The 22,477-nt window shown below is 50.3% G+C and overlaps 6 protein-coding genes across 6 annotated transcripts; 2 read left to right on the forward strand and 4 right to left on the reverse strand.

Annotated features, from left to right (window-relative positions):
- Positions 1 to 2,036: 2,036 nt before the first annotated feature.
- On the reverse strand, positions 2,037 to 3,713 carry LOC118506127 (GTP-binding protein 128up). The gene is made up of 4 exons (XM_036042861.1): positions 3,488 to 3,713; positions 2,531 to 3,366; positions 2,330 to 2,452; positions 2,037 to 2,268 (listed from the first exon to the last, which is right to left on the reverse strand). The coding sequence occupies exons 1-4, from the start codon at positions 3,527 to 3,529 to the stop codon at positions 2,166 to 2,168; spliced, it is 1,104 nt and encodes a 367-aa protein (XP_035898754.1). The 5' UTR covers positions 3,530 to 3,713; the 3' UTR covers positions 2,037 to 2,165.
- A 235-nt stretch (positions 3,714 to 3,948) lies between these two features.
- On the reverse strand, positions 3,949 to 7,216 carry LOC118506129 (WD repeat-containing protein 48 homolog). The gene is made up of 7 exons (XM_036042863.1): positions 6,919 to 7,216; positions 6,420 to 6,821; positions 6,113 to 6,325; positions 5,142 to 6,028; positions 4,599 to 5,066; positions 4,329 to 4,529; positions 3,949 to 4,248 (listed from the first exon to the last, which is right to left on the reverse strand). The coding sequence occupies exons 2-7, from the start codon at positions 6,685 to 6,687 to the stop codon at positions 4,153 to 4,155; spliced, it is 2,133 nt and encodes a 710-aa protein (XP_035898756.1). The 5' UTR covers positions 6,688 to 6,821; positions 6,919 to 7,216; the 3' UTR covers positions 3,949 to 4,152.
- A 253-nt stretch (positions 7,217 to 7,469) lies between these two features.
- Positions 7,470 to 9,038, forward strand: LOC118506130. Its single transcript, XM_036042864.1, has 2 exons — positions 7,470 to 7,611; positions 7,667 to 9,038. The coding sequence occupies exons 1-2, from the start codon at positions 7,596 to 7,598 to the stop codon at positions 8,677 to 8,679; spliced, it is 1,029 nt and encodes a 342-aa protein (XP_035898757.1). The 5' UTR covers positions 7,470 to 7,595; the 3' UTR covers positions 8,680 to 9,038.
- Positions 8,723 to 11,032, reverse strand: LOC118506132. The gene is made up of 3 exons (XM_036042866.1): positions 10,114 to 11,032; positions 9,412 to 9,676; positions 8,723 to 9,339 (listed from the first exon to the last, which is right to left on the reverse strand). The coding sequence occupies exons 1-3, from the start codon at positions 10,439 to 10,441 to the stop codon at positions 9,231 to 9,233; spliced, it is 702 nt and encodes a 233-aa protein (XP_035898759.1). The 5' UTR covers positions 10,442 to 11,032; the 3' UTR covers positions 8,723 to 9,230.
- Positions 11,033 to 11,337: 305 nt separating this feature from the next.
- On the forward strand, positions 11,338 to 15,162 carry LOC118506131. Its single transcript, XM_036042865.1, has 2 exons — positions 11,338 to 11,435; positions 11,497 to 15,162. Exon 2 carries the CDS (start codon positions 11,662 to 11,664, stop codon positions 13,000 to 13,002), a length of 1,341 nt encoding a protein of 446 aa, XP_035898758.1. The 5' UTR covers positions 11,338 to 11,435; positions 11,497 to 11,661; the 3' UTR covers positions 13,003 to 15,162.
- LOC118506128 (PAN2-PAN3 deadenylation complex catalytic subunit PAN2) lies at positions 15,008 to 22,106 on the reverse strand. Its single transcript, XM_036042862.1, has 5 exons — positions 21,296 to 22,106; positions 18,696 to 21,210; positions 18,388 to 18,626; positions 15,246 to 16,410; positions 15,008 to 15,154 (listed from the first exon to the last, which is right to left on the reverse strand). The coding sequence occupies exons 1-4, from the start codon at positions 21,363 to 21,365 to the stop codon at positions 15,248 to 15,250; spliced, it is 3,987 nt and encodes a 1,328-aa protein (XP_035898755.1). The 5' UTR covers positions 21,366 to 22,106; the 3' UTR covers positions 15,008 to 15,154; positions 15,246 to 15,247.
- Between the last annotated feature and the right edge of the window lie 371 nt (positions 22,107 to 22,477).

The raw sequence follows: 22,477 nt of genomic DNA on the forward strand, positions 1-22,477 counted from the left end.
CTGATTCCTTGCCTCGAAGAAACGTTCCTCGCACGCAAAACATGACCACACTCCGCGACCCCTCGGGGGTGGGGTGTACTGTCACAAAGCCGCGTTTCGTTGTACAAAGTATTGAGTTAAGCTAGAGGGTGTACGGTCGTTAGTTTCGTGTAATTCGTTTGTTATTTGCTTGTTTCGAAGCTTATTTATACATTCAGACCCCCCAAAATGTTCGTGTACATATGAGCCGTAGATTGTATCATTATTTAAGTTAGGATCTCTCTCTGTAGCACAGTAACAACATTCTCTATAATTGGGTTTCTTCAGACGATGTTTTATAGTTGCAAAATGTTAAACTAGTGACTTTGCTGATAATTTGTGCATTTTGTTTATAGTTATCTCGCTAGAATGAGCCACTTGTGAGAGAGTTGGCTGGCCGTCTACTACGCACGTATCTATTGTCACCCATGGATATGGTTAAACAAAAAAGAAATAAAAATTTCTTTCACACAATCACAGCCCTTGTAGTGAGCAAAATTGATTGTGCATTTGCGTTTGAAAGAAAAGGTTAAATTTTTTATCAATTATTGATCCGATAGCGTTCGTCCGTGCGAGCATTCTAGACCATTCTTAAGGGACATTAGATGGGCCGGCCGCGTGGAATATAAAACGTATGACGCAAATAATCGAACCTGGCATCAAGTGTTCGCGCCCCCTTTGCTTGCTCCTTTGTGTTGATTTTTCTTCCAAGCAAGTTAAATTCCCACTTGCTTAAGAAACGAAGATGGAAGGCCGATCAGAAAATTAAAATCTTTCATTTAATTACTCGCAGCTGATGGGGAATGACCAGTGCCTGGGTCGTAACAGACATAAAACAATTGCAAAAACACGTATACACGAGCGCGCGATGATGCAGTAACGATGTTGCCGGAAATGTACACGGCAGGTGGTGGACAACGGCACAACACATCGATCCACCCGCTGCAAGACAAATGTTAATCTTCCATCACTCATATCTCGCAATCGCAACGCTCGCATTCCCATCCGTCTCGTACGAGTTCCTGCGGGTGGGTTGGGATGATGATAAAAATGTATGCCCCGCCGGGCTAGACCAGTGTGCGGGAGGGGGGAAACATGTTTCACCGCAAAACGGTCACCCGTCTGTGTCTTCTTCGCGCCGGCCTTGAACCGCTCTCGCGCCAATTTTCCTGCTGGCCTCGAGCAGTGTGAAAACAGGAATCAGAACCTGTTTCCCGTGCGTCCGGTGGAAACGGCGCTGACCGATGTACCCATTAAGTTTTCTGCCGACGGCTCATATTTAATGGTACGCAAGAAGGCACCCACGAGCCATTCGTGTGCTCACCGAAATCGAAATGTGGCGGTCGCTTCGGTTACTTGCCCTGGTGGTAGGTTTTGCCGCTACGTGCTACTGTGACGATGTGGTTCCAGTGACCCGTACGGTGGACGATGCCGGAATCGAAACTGTGACAACGGAGCGCGATAGTGCAGCGTACCGGGGATGTGAGTGTACGGGTGAAAACGATTGTCCCGCAATGTCCGGTGGCGGCTTGGAGGAAGTGGATTGTGAACTGTGCTGTGCGAAGGAACCGTTTACGACCTTGTCGACCGGGGAACCGGAAGAAAGTACTACCCAACAGAGTGAGCTTACAGTGAGCAGTGCCGTCACAACTTCCACGACCACCACCACCACCACCAAACCTTCCGCAAGGACACACAGCCGAATGGTTCGCTTCGGCGGGAAACGAAGGATGATGTCCCGACCAACGACAGCAGAACCAATGCAACGCAAACCGACCGTTAACTCGCGCACGTTGCTCAACCGGCGTGGTCTGTTCAATCCCGAGCTGCGCAACCGTTACCTAGGACGATTCCGTAGCACCACCACCACCACCACCGAACCCACCAATTAGATACGCTACTTATGTATTAAAAATATAGCGCTATAATAAAATAAAGCCGTTTGGGAACATTACCTTGAGTGTGTGCGGTTCGGGCGTTTTCGGTTCACATAGCTAACGGATCGGAAACAGCGAGGGTTTGTTTGAGAATTAAAGCGGTCAGTTTTTTTCATAATTGTTTGCGCACAGTTTCAGCCCGATCGACGGACGCAACAGAATCGGACGGGGGAAAACACACGCAACTGATTTCACAACGAACGATCATTTCTAAACCTTCTTCACGATCTGCACCACATCCTCGTCGTTCAGCACGTGATCGATGCCGACCTTTTGCGGTTGATGTTTTACAGACGAGCCCCACACGAGCGCACTGTGGTAAGGGAGAGAGAGACAATTATGAACCGAGCAAATCGAGTAAGCACTGCACTTACTATTTGAATTCCTTTGCGATTGTTCGATGCAGCTTGTTGCAGAAGCTTTCCACCGACGTATGCTCGTGGTGCAGCACGATCGGTGAGCTGTAGTCGGGCAGCTGTCCTTTCGGTTTGGTATAGCTGCAAGTGTAGAAACAAGGTACGTTATGCACGGTAGCTCCAATAAATTGGTACGCTCGCTTCGGCTGGCTGACTTACATTCGCACCAGCTGCAGATATTTCCACATCATTTCAAGCAAATCGTCAAAGTTCCAGTGATGGTGGGCGGAAATCGGTACGCAGTGCGGAATTTTGTAGATCACGTCCAGCTCCTCGATCGAGATTTGATCGATTTTGTTCAGCAGATAGATGCACGGGATGTAGATGCGGTTGCCCTCGATCACGTCGATCAGATCGTCCGCCGTCGCATCGTACTTGAGCGTAATGTCCGCGTTGTGTATCTTGTACTCGCCCAGTATCGTTTTCACCGTGTCGAGGTCCAGCTCCGATTGGGCGACGGTGGCGTTCAGATTCACGCCGCCCTTGTCCTTCTTGCGGAACGAAATGTTCGGTGGCTGCTTGTTCAACCGCAGCCCGAACCCTTCCAGCTCGTGCTCGAGCAGCTTCTTGTGTGTCAGCGGCTTCAGTACGTCCAGCACCATGAAGATAAGGTTGCAGGTGCGCGCCACCGCAATCACCTGCCGACCGCGACCCTTACCATCCTTCGCACCCTCGATAATACCGGGCAGATCGAGCAGCTGTATCTTGGCGCCCTTGTACTTGATACAGCCCGGTACGGTCGTGAGCGTTGTGAACTCGTACGCCGCCACCTCCGAGTAAACACCGGCCAGATTGGACAGGAGCGTTGATTTGCCGACCGATGGAAACCCGACGAACCCGACCCGTGCGTCACCGGTTTTGGAAACTTCGAAACCCTGCTCCGATGCACCGCCGCCACCCTTGGGGGTGATGAGCTCCCGGCGCAACTTGGCCAACCGTGCCTTCAGCAAACCCAAATGTCCAGCCGTCGCCTTGTTACGCTGGGTTCGGGCCATCTACGAGAGGTTGCAGGGGTATCGCAAAACAAAAAACACACAACAAATCATCATAACCTCGTACGGGTGCAGCCTTTTTGGGGAGGGCAGGTTCAGAAGTCGCTTGCACAGAATGCCTTACCTCCGACTCGATTTGGGCAATCTTTTCCAGTATCGTACTCATCTTGCACGCCGCACGAGTGCTCTACAGTTAGTTAAATAATGGAACCAAGAGGTAAATCATAGGAAAGGTGGCACGAAGCACCTGAATTCTTCCAACTTTCCGGCGAAATATCGTGGTGTGTGCGATCGTGTAACGTTGACAATTTGCCGGCGTGTATGGCAGCGGGTTGAAAACTCGAACGTGTGCATGTGTCAGTTCGTAGCGCACGTTATGCCCGCAGCGTAACGTCAAAACAATTTGACACGCCTGGCCGGTATGCAAAGCATGTTTTGCTATAAATGTACTGAGCATTCAATTCGCCAAGAAAGCAGTTAAATTAATTGAGAAATTATTGTTCATTTCCACATGAAAACTTTACTTGCCTTGCTGTTTAATCACTCACTACTGGTAGTGAAAAAGTAAAGGTAAATAGGTTAATCTAAGTGCAGAACATACACAACAATCCTGCGGTGATTGTGTCGAAAAGCCATTTATTTTTGTGACTATTGCATACTTTAGAGCTGTACTATCATTTTTACAATCTTCCATCACATGGCGCGAAAGATCTACAAAACAATATATGTTCTTTCTTCTCGTGTCACATAACATCCATGATGTTGCAAGCGGTGCGTGTGGCACCGCGCTTAGTTGAATTTCGTTCGATAGTGGAAAGTTAAATCCGACGATTGTTTCCAGATGAAATGCCTCACCGTACGCAGGTCCATGTTAGGATCACACAGCTAGTGGGGTTGGGGAAGAGTTTTACACATAATCAGCTGCACGTCCACTGAAACCAACCAACGGTAGCGATGGTACTTACCACCTCATTACACAACAACTCTATCCTTTCCTCGGCCGGTATCTGACTGCTTTCGGAGTTACCATCACTTTGGCTGTTGTTTTGCGACGAGTTTGAATTGCCGGTGCTGCCAGCCGTTGGCAAATCGGACCCCAGCACCTTCTCTAGCACGTGCTCACAAACCTTTCGACATTGGATAAACTCGTTCGCTATCAAGCGTTCCTGGTGGACGGAATTAACCATAGTACGTTAGTAAGAGGGCCCTCTTACGGTAAGTGCCTACAAACATACCTTCTTATTGCGATCCTGCTTCAACATTGACGGATGTGCCAACAGGTAAAACGGTAGCTTAATGAACTTGGGCAGCGTTCTATCGATTACCACATTCGTTACCCACGACGGGACAGTATCATTCAGCAGCGCGCTTTCCGTTTCTCCGGCAGCATCTTTCACAAGCAACCGGCACACATTCCTTCCACCCACCTCGCTAAAAATGATTGGCGTATGCTTCGGCACGCTGAAATACTCGTTGCCCCGAATATCGCCATCGCAACCGTTTTCCAGCTCCACCGGTCCACCCTGAAGGTGGTGATGCGGTGGTGCAGGCCTCCAATGCTCGAGCAGCGCTTGCAGCAGCAAGCTTCCATAGTTCACCTTCGGGTCCGAACCCGGTTCCGCGTGTTCTGGAAGACCCGCTTCCGCCGAAACCCAAGCCGCAAAACAATCGATCTCATCCTGTCCCAGCACAATCATTGGCATCTTTACGGGGGAAGAACGAGACGGTTAAACATAACAGATTGCAAGCAACGATGGGCAAACGGGCAAAACACTTACACCAGTTTTTAAATCCACCATGAACCAATTCGGCACATAAATTCGTTGACTACGTTTTTTGATTTCCTCCTCAAAGTCCACCTTCCCAAGGTCTTCGACCTTCTTTATCTTCAACACATCGTAGATCGCCACATTCTCGTCGGTATCGCGCGTGAGCATAAACCGCTTGTCGTTTAGCACGTGGTATCGCTTAATAGCGGCTCCCCCTTTAATGCAGGCCACCTCGTATCCTTTGCCTGGGTTAGCCGGCACGCTTCCCGCTGGTACGCTGGCCGTTGCCGGCCTACTGTTAGCGGCTGGTGTGGCAGCAACCGGAGCGGATACAGCATCGCCGCTACCATTGTTGATGCTACTGCAACTGTTGGAGTAGCTGTAGTTGCACAGCTTATCCGTCTTATGCAGCTTCCAGCAGCGTATGTCCGAGTTCCAGGTCGTCGCCCACACGCCGGTCTGGTCAATGTTGTAGCACATGCTCAGGACGGGCGCTTGCTCTTCGCAGATCAGCACACTGTTGGCGGGATTGCGCAGTTCCGTCATAATGATTTTACGATCCCGGCTTCCGGAGATGACGTGTGAAAAGCCGTCGGTCATCAGCAAGCACCAGACGCCTTCGGAATGCACGCTTATTGTTTGAATGCAACGCTGCTGCCCGATGCTCCACAGCTTGATCTTCCCGTCCGAGCTGCCCGACACGACCTGCGTGCCATCTTCGGACACAATCAGTGCCTTTACGTTTTCCGTGTGCCCTTTTAGCTTCGCTATCTTGTTGCAGGTGCGTGGGTCCCAAATGCGGAGCGTGTTTTCTGTCGATCCGCTCACAATGATCGTTCCGGATGGGTTCATTGCTAAGCTGTAGATTGAATCTTTCGATCCCGATATACTGGACGCTGGAAGGTTTAAACGAACGGACAAAAATGGGTTATACAATATTGGAAACATTTAAGCAAACAAACGCTTTCCACTCTCATTACTTGTTACTGTGTTGTTGGAGGCAGTTAATGCTGTTAGTGTGTTGACGTCCCACAGGAAAATTGCCTTATCCAATCCAGCGCTGGCAACCTGCTCCCGATCCTTCGCATACGCCAGCGCCTGTACGTAATCCCTGTGCGTACGCAAGGTCGACATGCAGAAACCTTTGTGTGCATTCCAAACCTTCACTGTGGTATCACAGCTTGCACTGATCACTGTGAGTAATCGGGGAAAAGCAAGGGGAAACAACCCAGTTAGAACAACTCACCGCGTAAACTAGGGCTACCCAACCCGGTTCCCGGTACGTACAGTTACGACCGCCACAGCACAACACGATATCATTCACCCAATCATTATGGTGCTCCATGCTTTGAATGTACGGCTCGGAGGAGGTAGTTTGCGTCGAGTTCCATAGCCGAATGATAGCGTCCCTGCCAGCCGAATAGAGCCGCCCGTTAATAGTGTCCAGCTGCAGCGCGTTCACCCCATTCCGGTGCCGCTTCTCTTCCGCGTCCCGTATGACAAATGCAACCTGCATTTTCTTTCGTCCGCCTTGATTGTTCTTGTGTGTTAGCATCTTGAGACTGGTGTTTTTTTTTTGTTTGTGTCGCAACCTTATAGAACCAGAAATGCAGCCAAATCTCGCTTGCTCGATCGGCACACTACTATCAACAGAGCTCTCGAACAATTGAACAATCGCAGAACCGCCGCCTAAATAAACAAAGATTGTAGTACAACATTGTGGAAAGCAATCAATAGCACGCAACCCGTTTGGGCCGATCGAAACGTTCTGCTTGATGATACTTACAGTGGATAGTTTCACTTAATCCATAGCTTTCATTGTGTAATTTATTCTCATTTTCTTCCTTTGGCTATATTAATGATTAGGATTAAGCTAGTTGCGTTCACATGTTCACAGACCGCAAGCAACCGATAGCTACAGTTCGAACGATCTTTTTCTACTGGCGAATGGAATGTAATCTTAACTACTTAATAAACGCACAACGCTTGCCCTAAACCACGTTAAAAGGTGTACAATTTTGTGTAACTTTTCGACTTCTAGGCCCGTACACCTTTTCTATATTGAAAAATGTTGTGTTTTCGTTTTGTTTGTACGTGTGTGTTAGTACGTTGACAGTTGCGAATGTTTTGTTTATGCTTGCGGGTTCGGTAGTCAACGGATTTTATCTTAGAAGCGGTACATTTTTGCTTGCTGCTTTTATTTTACACTGATTTAGATAAATTTTTCGACTTAAAAACATTTTTCTATATTTCCTATCGCTACAGTAAGTACCTCAAACTAATTCCTTTCCTTCTTATCATGTTTTAATAATTCCTAAAGTTTTTAGTACAAAATGGGTCATTCTACCGGTTTAGTACAGTTTTCAAACAATGCCCATCATTTGGGCCGTGTAGATATCCGTTGGGCAGAAATGTGCTTCTGCACATCACAGCAATCCTGTTTATTGTAAAACGTACACAGCGATGTCCTATCGGAAAAGTGAGTTCTACTGTAGCTAAAAGCAACTTGCCACTAATATTTTCTTTCCTTTCAGCTACAACAATGTACAACAATCGATCGTGTCCTCAAACTCCGGCACCGCCCAAAAACGGGCCACGGTTTCCCATGTCGGCAGCAATACTCGAAACCCCGTCCATCATGAGCTCGTTTCGCGAGCCGGAACAGAGTAACCGCTCTGCGAACGTGCCTCCCAAGCAGTTCGTGATGTCGTTTCCAGCAAACGTTGCATTCCGATCGAATGGTAGTGTGGCATTTGCTGAAAGTACACAGTTTCACCAGCAAGGACCTTCTTCCAGACAGAATCTAAACACATCACAATTGTTGAACGGTTCCTTTTTGGATTGTAGCTTCAATTCAAACTTGTCCACATCATCCTCTATGAAACGGAAAATTTCACTCGCCAACGCTACTAACAGCAAAAAATATGCGAGCTCCTCCACGGGCATGGCTGCAACAGGGTTAAAAAGCTTTCACCGCTCCGGAGTATCCGCTAGCTTGAATGACTCGTTTCATCTCCCGAGTGGCACCGGTACATTGCATGAAAAACGAAAACTTCCTGCAGAGCATGGTGGCGGTGCATCGAAGTTTAGCAAACACGCATCAGCAAACATCCCAAAAGCAAACACTTCCTGCGCAACATCCAACCCAGACGTTTCTGCCAGTGTGCAGGAATCGAAAGCCTCCCTTCGCATCATCTCCGGAACGATCGAACACCTGCAGAAGACGATCCGTGAACAAGGTAGACTTCCGTTGCTACTGGAAACCGTTGCCAACGTGGTAAGCATCAAGCCTGGCACAAGGATGAAGGAGAAGATTATACTTTTACGCAACCGAAATCAAGGGCCGGTGATGCAGGGCGTTTTCTATGAGATTGACCTTGACTTGCCACCCTTAGCGGTGGGTGATCTGGTGCGTTGTGTCGGACGGCTTCAACCAGTGGGAAGCCGGTTGCAGATACTGAAAATCGGTCGTACTACGGAGCAGTACGATCGGGCAATCTTGCGATTGCAAACGGTCAGCGCATTCACTACTAAGGTGAGACGTTAGGACCATATATGACCATATTGCTAAGTGCTTTTAGTTTTTTTTTAATTAATTTATTTAATTCGAATTCGAGCACGATGGAAACATATTTTGGTAGTGAAAAAACAAATAAGATAATTATTTGTACTAATGCGATGCAATTGTAAAAAAACTGGATAAAAAAATACTAGAAAAGAACTCTAGCATACACATATCTGAATTAGTTGATTATAAACAAATGAATTCAGTTTCCTCACTTTCTCACACACCCGATCCGTTTTCCAAAAATACACGTTAATTTCCCATCGTCCACCGTTGGAACGATAACGCAAGCGTAACTGTTAGTGTACATAAAATTAATCTAAAATAAATACAAAACTATGCTGCTGCCGTTTTTTTTTTGTGCACAAAGCGCGTGTAAAAACCCGATCGAAAACATGAACAGGAAGTGTAAGCCGGAATGCGAAAAAGCACTGTTCACAACTAGCCCTCTGCCCTATAGTTGCACGTTTCGAGGCACTTTTCGGAAGTGTGTTGGCGTGTGTCCATTTTCCATCGCTGGAAATGCGGGCCACTTACTCATTTACCAAAAGGACAATTAAAAATCCCACCACTCCGCTCAACAGGGCCGTTATGTACGGTAAGTGAAAGCGGCGTTCCTTGCTGGAGGGTCCGCCACGATAGCTGCAATTGGAAAGAGAGAGACGGGGTTTGATTAAATAATTTCTCTATTTCTATTGCAGGCGTGATCCTTACCGTTTCTTGGAAGCGGAAAATGGAGTCGGAGGATTCACCCCCGGAATGCTGCTGTCCAGATAGATGATGTACCAGGTAAAGGACGAAAGCAGCAGCCCAAACGCGACCGCATACAGCGCGTGGGATGCGCTCTCTATTTGCTGCAGCACATGCTCCATCTTCCACGAGAGTGCCGGTGGCCTCAGGCGGGTGCAACGGTCCAAAAAGTCTTGCCACACATTGTCCGCCACTACGACGACACTGGACCCGATCGATCGATACGATGCTGTGGATGCGCCGAATAAGGAAGCAATTGTTAAATGGTTTTCCTTTTTTAGGGGAAAACGAAACGGTGATTCAATCGTATTAGCGAACGCAAACCGAGCGTGTATTAACCACGTCTGTTCGATGCGGTTATTTATAAAGCCATGATTAGGTGAGGGCGACGCGTGCTGGCAACGTTGGTCGTTCTGGTGGGGAAGCTGATGATTTCATCAAAACCCTCTCGACGGAACAGCACAGGCATTTGTTCAATGCAAACAAACAAATCGTGCGTCCAAACGTTCGTTAAGGGAAGAAGAGGAGTGCATGCACAAGGCAAGGGATGGACACCGTCGTGTGTGTGTGTGTGTGTAAATAGTTTCCCAATCACCATCCCCAAACCACACGCCAAAACGGTGAATGAAGTTACGGGAAACCGCTTTTGCCCGCACCCATACCAACCTAAATCGAGGGACGGAAGTAGATATTTGATGGAAACCGCAAGCGTTGTGGCGACGGCCAGCAGCACCAGCGTTTGTTTCGTATCGATGGCATTTTTCTCCTGCTCGGACCGTGCTCTCTGCTGTTCACTGGAATCACACTTCAGGTCGGAAAGCTCCATATCGGACCCGTTGAACGATAGCCTCCGGGGACGCTGCAGGTCTGTGCCCTTCGTTCCATTCCCGTACCAGTGTGACGCTGCCACTGCTGCTGCTGCTGCTGCTGCTCCTGGCATACCGGCTATTCCGTTACCGTTCGTTGGATCTTTCTCGTGAATGGAAGAAGCCATGGTTTTGGTGCTGGTACTTCCCAGCAAAAACACCTCACTTCGAACTGGGTCACGAACGGGTGCACTGGATGGATGTCGAATTTCGTGACACACACTCACCACACAACCAGCGATGCGATCCGTGGTTGTGTATGCGCTTGCGTGGGTGAGCCGTGCTTGTGCTTGTGGTGCATTAGCTGAATCAAAGTGCACCTACACACTGTGTTTGGCTGCGTTCGCTGGACAGGCGACGATGTGGAAACACCATCCGTTGACCGTTTGTTATGCTTTTTTTTGACAATGCACCATCGAAGGCGCAATAATGCTAACGGGATCGATGCAGCTGGCGTGAAAAACAGCAGGCTGGCTGAGCGGGTTTAATAAAATTCATTACAACACTTCCGTGACATTCCTTCTCGAATGATGTCGCAGCTGTGATAATCGGGTTTTATCGCGCACTAATACGTGAATCTTTTCTTCTTTCTTTACACACGATAAATATGCAAAAGCACACAAACGCGAGCGATGCGCGTTAAGCGTGCGGACGTAGGGAAAAAAACAAGACGCGATGCGCCAGGTAAATAAAGCCCCTTTTCTTCTCCCATGTTTCTTCTTTTCCTTTGCTCCTTTTACTCAACTCTGGTTGCAGCTGTTTATAATCGCCGGTTGAATACTGTGCGTGCACGGTGGGACAGAATGGATCAGAATTGTTCAAATATTTTTTTAAATAACGTTATGTATTCCACGGTTTCGAACGGGTCAACGTTTATTTCGCACAGATATTGCACATTCTGCTGGTAGTTATCAGTGTTGATCATCGGCAATAAGTCAGTCTGTCATTACCGGTTGTAATCTTTTATCGTCGTAAATTATGGATGTATTTTTGGCATAGCACCTATGACCATTATCGTTCCATAGTGCTCCGTCTGTGTTGCAACGATGACGTTTTGCCGTTTGGCGGCATTTCTGTTTGTTTGCTGAACATGTGTTGTAACGCTGCAGGCTCACAGCAATCGTAAGTTTTCTCTTCGTAAACAAAATCGCTTACTGTGCTTACGGGGGTTTTCCTTTCGAAGGGAAAATAAATCAGATCCTGCGAGCGGTTAGAAGGAATGTGCGATGGCGCTGACCCAAAACTCAAATCTATTTAAACTGAACCGTCGGTAGCGGATTATTTTGCGCATGCCCCCTGCTGTTGCTGTCCCAATGTGGGGAAAAAGAGTTTTCCGAAGGGGAAAAGCATGTTGCGCTCGACCAAAAACAAAACGCTGCTCCTTGGCGAGCGAACGGAAAGAGCAGCAGCGCTGACCAATGACCGATACTGGTGGTGGTGCAACAACCACCTGTATGTACTCGACGCTCGATTCCCTGTAGAAAAAAAAAGCGAAAACACAAACAGACACATACTAGGCCCTCACGCGAGAGACAGTTTTCATTGTAGCGACCTTCCGCCGAAGGCCGAAGCAGCAGCAAGCAGTACCAATCGCTCGCTTATCAGTAACGAACCGATATCGATTTTTCGGTCCAAACGTGGGATCGATTGCAGCTTGGGCACCTGCAAGTGCTCCCCCGTTACTATCCCGCACACGCTCGATGGAACTGGCAGCATGTCGACCGCGTACAAACACCTGTACTCGTGTGTAACGTTTTTGATTTTCGTTTTCGTGCTTAACTTCTACAAAAACCGTGTCCATGTGAACCGCGACCGGGACGCATCGTTGCGCGGGCCCACCGCCAAGCTGAAGCGTGCCGTTAACAGCAGGCTGCCCCACACAACACCCTTCGAAGGGGCAGAGGATGAGCTTTTCTTCGATCTTGCCTACCTGGAGGAGCTGAACGATCGCTCCAAACAGTACCCGGGACGGTGTCTCGATGTGGAGGTGTTCTTTGTGTTCTCGCCCGACCGAAACGTGCCCCGCCGATCGCTGGAAGGACCCGAAGCGCTACACTACAAGCGCACAGCGCTGGGTGAGCTGGGCAGGAAAAAGGATCTGGAGCAGCCGCCTACGGACGGTGCAGGGCCAAACTCATCCATCTACGTGTTTCTGTCGGTGCTGCTAGTGCTGGTGCTAGCGGCCGGTGTCGACATAGCGAAGCACCTGACCGGGAGCGGTCGCAACCGGCCGGAGGACGCCCAGCGGCGCTTATCGTTGCAAAACTATCAAGCGTTGATAAGGGAAAAGCAAAAGCAGTTCCGCATGATGAAGCAACACTACTCGCAACCGTCGATGAGTGTTCAGCGCTCGATCGATGAGTCAGCCGTACCGCCGTTTGCAGGAACGTTCGCACGCCGGGAGGAAAACACACCCGCCACCGGACCGATGACACTACTGCCGGGAAAGTCTGGCCCAGGACCGTTGCTGAGAAGACAGTCGGTGCCGACCCTGATGCGCGGGCAGGTGGTGGTAATGCCAGCAAGCGGAGGCACGACGACGTTCACTGCTCCAGCACCGAACGTAGTACCGTTCGGGCGTCGAACGTCGGTAGATTCGTTCTGGGACGTGCTGGATCCGGTCGGGACGGCCGGCAATGGTTCATCGCCGGAAGTGCGAAGACGTGTCCGGATGCTGCATCGGCATTAGGGAAGAAGCGGTAGCCAACCGTAAACTTTCATCTCTACTTTCAATCGCTTAGAAGGCTTTAGTGTGTAAGAAGGGTTTGGTCGCGATTGTCGCGCAAAGTTTGTACGACTATACTGAACTGTTCGATGTGATCTCATGTGTAAGATTTTAGAGCTTAACACACACACACCTGTTGACTGCACGATCTTTTGCCGCAAACTTTAAAGTGTAAAAGGTTTAAGTCGAAAAAGGAATCTATTTTCAATCTTTACAACGCTAAGAAATGAATATTTTTAGAAGAAAAAAAAAACAGTCATACAATTTACGAACCATAAGACCAAACCAAACGAAAGGAATTGATGAATCCAAAGAGCAAAACGCACTGTTACATGAGAATGAGATTATAGAGGCAAACACTTGTAAGCGAACTAACTGCAACAGTATTAGGTTAAGGGTACACACACTACATTCGATAAGCTAAATCTGATTTCTCTAAGTAGGCTAAGTTAAATGAGGAATGTTTTTATCGACTGTCTATCTGAGGCGCTAACCGCGACGGTCTTCATACGGCAGGACCTCGGGGTTCAAATCCCCATACGCAGGGCTGACTACCTTGCTACGGGTAAAATCAAGTCACAGAAATGCGAGACTTTACAGGTTGTAGTGCTCTAGGAAGTAAAAGAAGAAGTCTATCGTATGAAACCATAAAGGAGTCAGAAGGTCCTGCCACGGTGGGCTTTTAAAGGCTAAGTTGTACCGACTTCTCATCAGTGTCAATTGATCCTTAGTAAGGCTTAGCACGACAGGATCGGGGTTCAAATCACACCCGGACCAGCTCCACCGCAGTGAGAAATGGCAGCCATGACCTTATAAGAAGAGAAAGACACGGCTTAGCACGTGTCATTCATGATGGTGGGAATGGCGGCAGCTGATTTGTGGAACTTAATGACTTGGTAATGAATAGGACCCTGAGGACTCCTCCCGTGCTGCCGTCCTGATGATAATTTCCCACAAAAAAAGATAGTTTTAGTTATATTTCCCACCTATCACCAGTGGTGGGTCAAGATATTTGGAAGCCTCCCTGTAATTGTGATTGCAACAAAGTTTCTCTCGTCGACGAGGCCCCGAGCGGCCGCACCGTCATCTCCAAGGTTGATCCGCCATTGCCCATCGGTTGGCTTTTCTGTCGCTTAAGTAACGAACCACTTCAGAAGCAAGCAGCACAACACATCCCCCACGAATTATCGAGGCATCTCCTCCTCATCCTTTTGTGCAGTGTCTCAAGTCCTCGAGACCTGCTATCTATTCTGGTTAATTCCATCCTAGACGCGTATCCTCCAGCCTGAAGAACCTCATGTTCTCATAATGATCGACCTCGTGGAAAAGCTCGTGCGAATGGGTTTTGGTGGACCTCCTCTGGTTCTGTTCCCTTCTGGAGGATCGTAAGGATTGAAGGAGGTTCTCTCAGACCCGCTCATCAGCAAATCAGGGGTTACATCACCGACCGCATTAGATCGCTTCCCTTCAAAATGGATGTCTATTGTACGCCGACGATGTGTCCCTGCAATTTGTGTGAGCCTCATCTTAACTCGGTCGCCGAGTTGAGCTATCAGCTGGGCCTCACCGCTATGGAATAGGTTGGAGAGGCTGCAGGTGAAGTACACTGGAACAGTCGGTCAGGTGTTTACTGAACAACTCCCGCGCTATCTTATTCTGAGCGGTGCCAGCTGCTGGGTTTGGTTAAACATGAGGATCGTCATGGACCTTCTTTCCCCAACCATCCTTCTTTCCCCAACATCCTGCTGACAGCTGTGTCCCTTCCCACCGCTTACACGTACGTCCACCCACAGAGCCAAAAAAAATAGATGTAAAATGTCCATAAGAACGTAACAACGATACATGAAATCTATGTTGAAGCGAAAAGCGAAAGAGCAATTTTAAACTCGAGAATATAAAAAGGCGACGAAAGCTGTAACCGTAGAAAACACAATCGCACGAATGTAGAGAGAGAGAGGAGATTCACGGCTATTATTCTAAAAAAGTATTTTCTATTGTTTGCCTATTGTACACAGTTAGTTCAAACCACTTCTCATCTCACACAACAACGGGTTTCATAATCTCAACAAATATGCCCGCCCATTCGGCCATCGACTTAATCGTCTGCAATGAACAACTGAAAAAGAAGACAAATCTTGTAAATGTGAATAAATCGAACTCGTGAGAGAGAGATGTGGCCGGATATTTTGCCAGCGCGTGCAGCTTACCGTTAGTCCGGCACCTTCCACTGCAGCTTCTTGCCCGTTTCGTACAGCGTCGATAGGGCGTGCGTAAACTCGTCCTTCTCCATCAGCCGCAGGTAGTGTTTGTACAGGTGCAGCGCCGTCCGCGCATCCTCGATCGAATCGTGCGTTTCCGACTGTATCTTGATGCCCAGAAACTGCCAGGCCAGAAAGCGGAGCGACACCATCCGGTGGTGGGGCAGATGGAACAGATGCACCGTATCGACGACCTGCGCCGGCGGCACGATGATGTTGATGACGCGAAAATCGTTCCGCAGCCCGTGCCCCACAAACTTGACGCCGGTGTCGACGAGAAAGCGCAGCTTCTGGTACGAGTTCTTCAGCGTGGTTAGCCGCTTGTTGCTAAAGTTCGCATCCAGATCGCCCGGCTTGATGCCGGAAAACTTGGTCAGATAGTCCACCACCTGCTCCTGGGTGGAGATGTAATCGTCCATGAACGGGACGCCTTCGTACTCGCCCTGGCCGCGTATGCACGTGATGCGCGCGACGCTCATGTGGCTCGGCTTCACGGTGGACATCTTGCCGTCCGACCGAATCTCGCTCTCCTCCGGGTTGAGCGTCACGAACTCGGCATCCATCGCGACCAGATCGCCGGCCTGGAAATGCTCGTTGCGTCCCAGCGGTTTAAACAGGATCGCCGGTCCCGTATCACCGGCCTCCGGGTGGTGGTTTTCGTTGCAATCGGCGCCCTCGTTACCGATCGTATCGTTACCATCGTCCGGAGTACGGCCACTACTGCGCCCATCATCGGCACCCTCCTCCTCGTACAGATCGGTCGTGAAGGGATTAACGTAGTGCGTAAGGTGCTCGCTGCCAAAACCTAACCCGAGGCGGCTCTGCTCTGCGGCCAGCTCGCTGCTAGTGTAGAACAGCACGCACGGTACCTTCCAGTCGAGCGTGAACCACACCGCTTCCTGTACCGGTACCGGGGAAATGCTAAAATCGTTGAAAATGTACCAACTTCCCATCGGGTTGGCATCGCCCGGTTGCTTCAGCTCCTGGTAGCAGGCCGGGACGTGGACGAGCGACACCAGATTGCGCTGGGAACCATCGTTGATGTAGCACACCACGGCTGACAGGTTGTAGGTTTTGGTGATCTTTTGCATCGGTGCAGGATCGTCCGGGTGGTCTGCGAAATAAAAAGCGCGCGACATGGTTAGCGATACGGGGAGCACCGATGGAGCAAGCAAGGCTGATTTGCAACGTAACCGCAATGATCCAAACAACTATTTAACTTATTAATCAAATTCAATACAGTCGAGGAACAATTTTATCCGTAAACGCTACGAATGGCGGCCCCCTTCCAACCGGAGGTCTTCTTCAGGTCTGACTCCACTTGATCCAGCTAACGAGCTCGATGTGCTCCTCTACGCCTCGTGCCGAACGGGTCGGCGACAAGCACCTTCTTGGACCACCTACGATTTACTCCAACTTCTCCAACTAATTCACTCTGATTTAATTCACGTTACTGCGTGGTTATTTCCTCCATCACTATTCCTCGTAGGCCATGTAAGGAGTCCGGCATCCTCATCACGTGCCCCAACCAGCGTATCCTTCCGGCGTTGGCAACCGTCAGGATGTCTGCATTGCCGATCAGCTCGACTAGCTCGTGATTCATTCTCAAGATCAAGCTAGTTCGTAGCACCTTACTTACTTATTTATCAGGCGCTACAATGGGTTCTAGCGGACCCATCAACGCCATCATTCCATCTCAATTTGGGCCTACCACGCCTCCTCTGTCCGTGCGGACGGCTTAAAAGGACTTTGCGGGCTGGGTCGTCCGGTGTCATTATCATGACGTGACCAGACCGCCGGAGCCTGGTGAGTCTAATTCGCTAATTCGCTTAACGATGGTGAGATCATCGTAGAGCACGTCATTGTAACGGCTCCTCAATTGTCCTTCCACAGGTACGAGGCCACAAATCCTTCTGAGCATCTTCCTCTCGAACGCGGCTATGAGGATTTTTTTTCAGTTTTGGACAGAGTCCATGTCTCAGAGGCGTATGTGAGTACTGGGACTTTAAATGTTCTGTACAGTCCCAGCTTCGTCCGTCGCGACAGGTACTTAGAGTGGAGATGTTTCCTCAGGCTGTAGTATGACCGGTTGGCAGCCAGCACCCTTGCGCGTAACTCAACATCAATGTTGTTGTCGCTGCTGACTTTTGCCCCCAGATAGGTGAAGTTTTGGACGACTTCGAAGGTGCGGTCACCTATCTGTACATCACCTCTGCGTAAATCATTCGTCCGATTGTCATTCGTACAAGCCTGGTAAGCTTGGCCGGGATTCCAAAAGGGCTCATTGCGTCGTACAGTTTTACCCTGGCTATGCTGTCATATGCGGCTTTAAAATCAATGAAGAGTTGGTAGTAGTGGAGCTGCTGCTCCGCCATCTTCTCCAAGATTTGCCGCATCGTGAAGATCTTGTCAGTGGTTGATTCCAGCTATCTCTTCGACGGATGGAATAAGTCGATCTTGTAAGATTAGGGAGAAGATCTTGTAGGCGGTATTCAACACCGTAATACCCCTGTAATTGCTGCACTCTAGCCTATCTCCCTTCTTGTATATGGGATAGATGATGCCAAGATTCCAATCACACGGCATCGATTCGCTATCCCATACCTCAGTAATAATTTGATGGATTTCCTGTGCGAGTGCTGCACCACCGTTTCTGATCAGTTTGGCTACTAATCCGACGGTGCCTGGTGCCTTGTTGTTCTTGAGCCGACGGATGGGCATTCGTGTTTCATCAATGCTAGGTGGCAGTAGCATGATATCATCTGCTAGTGGAGCCTCTAGCTGTTCGTTGAACTGATCGTTTAGCAATTCATCAAAGTACTGAGCCCATCGCGAGAGGACCTCTGGCTGGTAACTGACCAGATCCCCAACCTTATTCCCACAGCAGGTCACCTCGGAAATGGCGGGTGCTTTGGTGTCCTTCGCTCAGAAATTTCAAATGGAGGATCATCTTTGTCCAACAAAAAAAAAAATGATCAGTTTGCAAAACTATGCCTTCTCCGACATAGCATCGATGAAGTCAAGTATGTTTAACAAGTCTTTCTAAAGCATAAACGTATGGCACAAATCAGAGCCACTTTTAAAAGCATACCATTCGTGGGCTTTTCCTCCTTCTGCTCTGCATCCCCAGACGTTGCCGGTTCTGTGGCAGCGTTCGGCAGTACGGGCTCGCCGTTCGAAGCGGTACGCAGCGAGCTAATATCAAGATTCTGCTGCTCGTCGAGCGACATCTGGAAGCTGAGCGGAAACCAGGACTTTTGCATGCCGTGCGTTGCTGCAGCCGAGCTAGCGGTGGGCGTCGCGGCCGATATAACGCACGGAGATGATTTCCTACAATGGATCAAGAGCAAGCATTAAACAAAGCGCCTTACATCAAGAGCATACAGTATACGGGCATACCTTGGATGAGCAAAGTGACAATCGACTCGCGAACAGTTCGTGCCGTACCGGCACATCTTTGTGCCCGTGCCGGAACCGTTAAATGTGACCGTCGACTGGTCGACAGTGGTGGTCGCGCCCGCCACGGTCGCCGCACTCGGGCCCGACGGACTGGGCGAAGATTGGGCACCGGTCGAGCGTGACATTTGACGCTTCAGATACTCCAGCTCTTTCTCGTTGTCCAGACCGCAGTTGATGGAAAGTATCGCCGGCAGGTCGGTGACGCGCGATTTTTGATTCGTCGGGGTAAACTTGTTGCACGTTTCGCACCAGGCGGGGGTCGTTTTTTCCACCCCGAGCGAGTGTTTTAGAATCGTGCCGAAGGTGCCCTCCACGTTGTTGGTCGTGGTGGTTGGGTAGAGCAAGCTGCAGACGAGCAGCACGTTGTCCTTGACGCGCGTCGTGTTGCATTTGTTGCAGCGGTGGGTCGTTTGCTGCTGCGTGCCGAACAGTCGTCCAATTTCCGATTCTTCCCGGGCCGTCGCTGTGGGTGGATGGGTGGCGGCCGTCGATTTGCCACTGCCGAGGTTGCAAATCTGAAACTTTTGCACACTGTCCTGCTCCGGCGTGGCGCTGTGATGTGGTGCCGGTGGCTGCTGGCCGTGCTCGTAAAAGTGCATCGTTTCGCTCTGCTTCATCGCGTCGAGCAGCTCGGAGTGGATCTGGTGCAGCACGAACCGGTTCCAGTTCTGGATGAGGCTGATCAGGTTCACATTCGCGCTGTTGGACGACAGGATTAGGCCGAGGGCGGCCGCTTCCGGCACGGTGCGGAAGGAGCGCAGAAAGTTGCTTGCCTGGCACGGTGAGCTGGAGCTGCCGACGTTGAGCATGTGGAAGAGAAAGCCAAGCTCGCACGACAGGCAAAACTCCTTCGTGCAGCAGTGGGCCAGGATGGCTTTGTGCAGTGGAATGATAAAGTACAGCACCTGCAGCATCGCGTTACAGTACGCGTTGGGCAGGTTTGCCTCGAGCCCGACGAAGCCCGTCTGGTTGTAGTGCTCGAAGTCAAAGTCTTGGGTGCCGAGCTTGCTGTACTTTACCTCCACCTTGCGGTACCGGCGGGGCACCAGCTTGATGCCTTGCTGCTCCGCACCGTTGCCGCCCTTGGTGGACGAGGCACCGTGCGCGGTGGAGGCCACCGACCCGGTAGCCAAAGTGCCATTCGATCCATCCAGCAGGTAGGGTATTTGGTTGCGCAGGCCCGTCCTCGGATTGGGCGCGTACCCTATCGGTCCCTGCATCTTCATCGTGCCGATTACGACCGGGTCGATCGGTTTCGCTCGCCAATGCTCGTACGCATTCATCCACGGTGGCCAATCGCTTAGCCAACGCTCGCCGGTAGTTAGGTGGGGCAGCAGCACCGACGACAGCGGGAAGTTGGTGTCCGTGATCGGTACGAACGGTGTCGCCGGTTCGACCGTGTCCGCAAACTCGGTGTCCCGCGAGTACGGATTGAACTGCAGCGTGGGCGTGTTGATTTTGGCAGCCGAAATCAGATTGATGTGGCCGGATTGATCGCCGAACGCCATCGCCTGGCTGGTGGAGCTGATGTCAAACGAAAGGCACTGGGACCCGCTGGTATTGATCTGGAACATGCACACCCGCGGTTCGCTCAGCTCGACCGTGTCGACCAGCTGCAGCTGTCCGTGCGGCGATACCACGGCTAGCCGGGAGTAGTGCGACGGCAGGAAGCGCAGCAGCTGCGGCTCGACCAACACCTGAATGGGGGATACCAATCGCAGCATGCGCATATCGTACACCATCAAAAAGCGGTCGATGGTAAGGTTGCCCTGGCGACCGCTCAACCCGCACGATATAAGATAGTTGCCTTGCACGTCAAAATCCGAGAGGCTGCCCGAGTGGGTCGGTAGCTCGTGCTCGATCGACAGGCTGTTCGGATCGAGCAGTGTCACCTTTCCGTAGGCATCGCCGGCACACAGATACCGGGAATGGCGTCGCAAGATGGCACACCCGTTCACACCCGCCACAACGCACGTTAGCTCCGTAGCCGTCGCGAGATCAAGCTCGATCAGATCACTCTGATGGCCGCCCATCAGTAGACGGGCGGGCGCGTGCTCAATCATGCACACCATATCGACCATCCGCTCCGATCGAAACGTAAACTTCGGCAAACCGCGTCGAATCTGGTGCCGTAGGCTGGTGGGCGTGAGCGCCAGAATGCCCGCATCGATCGTCGCTATCTGCCGGACAACTTCGTTCTGGTGTACCTGGAACGAGGTGTACTTCTGCATTGCGCTACCGTAGTAGGACGTAACGTGACCGCCCTGGTTGCCCATCCAGATAAGCTCCTCCTGCGTGTCGAAGCAGACGGTAGACACGCCGAATCGTTCGCCTCCATCCGCCAAGATCATACCGTGCTCGATGTATTCGGCCTCCGAGGAACCGATGTTAAATGCACCGTACTCTGGCGCTTCCGCATACTCCTGCCCTGCGCCGGCCGGATCGTTCTCGTACACTTTCGGTAGGATGGAAAAGAGAGAAAGAAGACAGCGTTAACATTTGCGGTGACAAACGAAGGGTGGTGAGTGGGCGATATCTACTTGTTAGCGTAATGATGTCTTCGGCGCGCGGATTCCCGGGATCACCACCGGTCATATAGACGTAGTCCATCTTCCGGATGCTCTGCACACTTTCTCAAACCCCCTGTGCCCGGTGTCGAGCTGCAAGCTACATTCAGCGTTGTGCCTTCGTTTGCTGTTCGCGTACGTGTAAAACCAGCGGCAGCATCGAGCAACCCACTTTCTTCTGCTGCAAGGAGGACAAAGCCGGATGATGACAGCCCCCAAACACCAACAATGCCAACTGTTGCTTCCCTCCAGTCGCCACTCTCACTCCCCTTTCCCCCTTTCTTTTCCAGCTATTGGGCAAAGGGGGGGGGGGGGGTGTTGTGTACAACACTTGTGCAATGGCCTCGTTCTGAGCGGGGAACAAAGACGCGGTCGCGACCGTGCGCGGATTAACGGTATATTGTTTCGGTCTTCTTCGTTGTGTCAGCGCTGTGTTTACTCCCGGCGCACTGGTTGGTTGGTTGTTTCGCAGCCGTTTTGCCGTTTTGGGTTGATGCGCTGCGCTATTGCCGCTAGCCGAGGGTCTGCCGATTTTGTTTTGTGTGTGAAAACGTAAACAACACGAATACCAGCTCACAGGATGACGACGCGATTGTTTTGACAGACGACGAAAACGCACAACCGTTCGCCAACAATCTTTCGCTGCAGAAGTTGGTTGGAATCGCCAATTTATGCCAGCAGCTTGCTTGGCTGCAGTGATAAACGATATCAATCTTTGATGTACGCGCTAACCTTGCCTGTTCTCGGATAGCAATTATTGTCAACAGAACGCAAGCAGATGTACTAAAAGCGAAGCGATGTTCTAAAACCAATCGCAAGCGAAAACATGGCGGCCCAGGTGACAAATTATGCAGCGATATTTCGTAGACCCAGTTGACAGTTGTATGTAGGCTGTGCCGTACGCACCATCGGACATGTCAGACAAACAAGGCAATGTTCGGCGGGTGCTTAATCAGCTATTCAAAATATCGGTGAAAGATTCGAGAAGGCTTCCTGTTGACGGAATTTGTTCTTCATTATACGAAATAAGCCTAAAAGCGGCCCTAGACTGTTGGCGCTTTTCCCACCGCGACAGTAGCCCAGTTTTTGCCCAGTTTCTAGAAGCATTGTTTGCTCCATAAATCTCACGATATACTTAACCGGTGATATATTCTA

This window comes from Anopheles stephensi, chromosome 2 (genome assembly GCF_013141755.1).
Source record: "Anopheles stephensi strain Indian chromosome 2, UCI_ANSTEP_V1.0, whole genome shotgun sequence".
NCBI classification, from domain to species: domain Eukaryota; kingdom Metazoa; phylum Arthropoda; class Insecta; order Diptera; family Culicidae; genus Anopheles; species Anopheles stephensi.

Coding starts and splice junctions, on each gene's coding strand:
- LOC118506127 (XM_036042861.1), bottom strand. CDS start 3,529: ATGAGTACGATACTGGAAAAGATTGCCCAAATCGAGTCGGAG. Junction 2,453..2,530: donor TATCTGCAGCTGGTGCGAAT/GTAAGTCAGCCA, acceptor CTACACTTGCAG/CTATACCAAACCGAAAGGAC. Junction 2,269..2,329: donor ATCGCAAAGGAATTCAAATA/GTAAGTGCAGTG, acceptor CCCTTACCACAG/TGCGCTCGTGTGGGGCTCGT.
- LOC118506129 (XM_036042863.1), bottom strand. CDS start 6,687: ATGCTAACACACAAGAACAATCAAGGCGGACGAAAGAAAATGCAGGTT. Junction 6,326..6,419: donor GTGCTGTGGCGGTCGTAACT/GTACGTACCGGG, acceptor GATTACTCACAG/TGATCAGTGCAAGCTGTGAT. Junction 5,067..5,141: donor TGGTGGATTTAAAAACTGGT/GTAAGTGTTTTG, acceptor TCCCCCGTAAAG/ATGCCAATGATTGTGCTGGG.
- LOC118506132 (XM_036042866.1), bottom strand. CDS start 10,441: ATGGCTTCTTCCATTCACGAGAAAGATCCAACGAACGGTAACGGAATA. Junction 9,677..10,113: donor ACTTCCGTCCCTCGATTTAG/GTTGGTATGGGT, acceptor GCGCATCCACAG/CATCGTATCGATCGATCGGG. Junction 9,340..9,411: donor TTTTCCGCTTCCAAGAAACG/GTAAGGATCACG, acceptor TTCCAATTGCAG/CTATCGTGGCGGACCCTCCA.
- LOC118506131 (XM_036042865.1), top strand. CDS start 11,662: ATGTTGCGCTCGACCAAAAACAAAACGCTGCTCCTTGGCGAGCGAACG.
- LOC118506128 (XM_036042862.1), bottom strand. CDS start 21,365: ATGGACTACGTCTATATGACCGGTGGTGATCCCGGGAATCCGCGCGCC. Junction 18,627..18,695: donor TGTCACTTTGCTCATCCAAG/GTATGCCCGTAT, acceptor GATCCATTGTAG/GAAATCATCTCCGTGCGTTA. Junction 16,411..18,387: donor GGAGGAAAAGCCCACGAATG/GTATGCTTTTAA, acceptor TTTATTTCGCAG/ACCACCCGGACGATCCTGCA.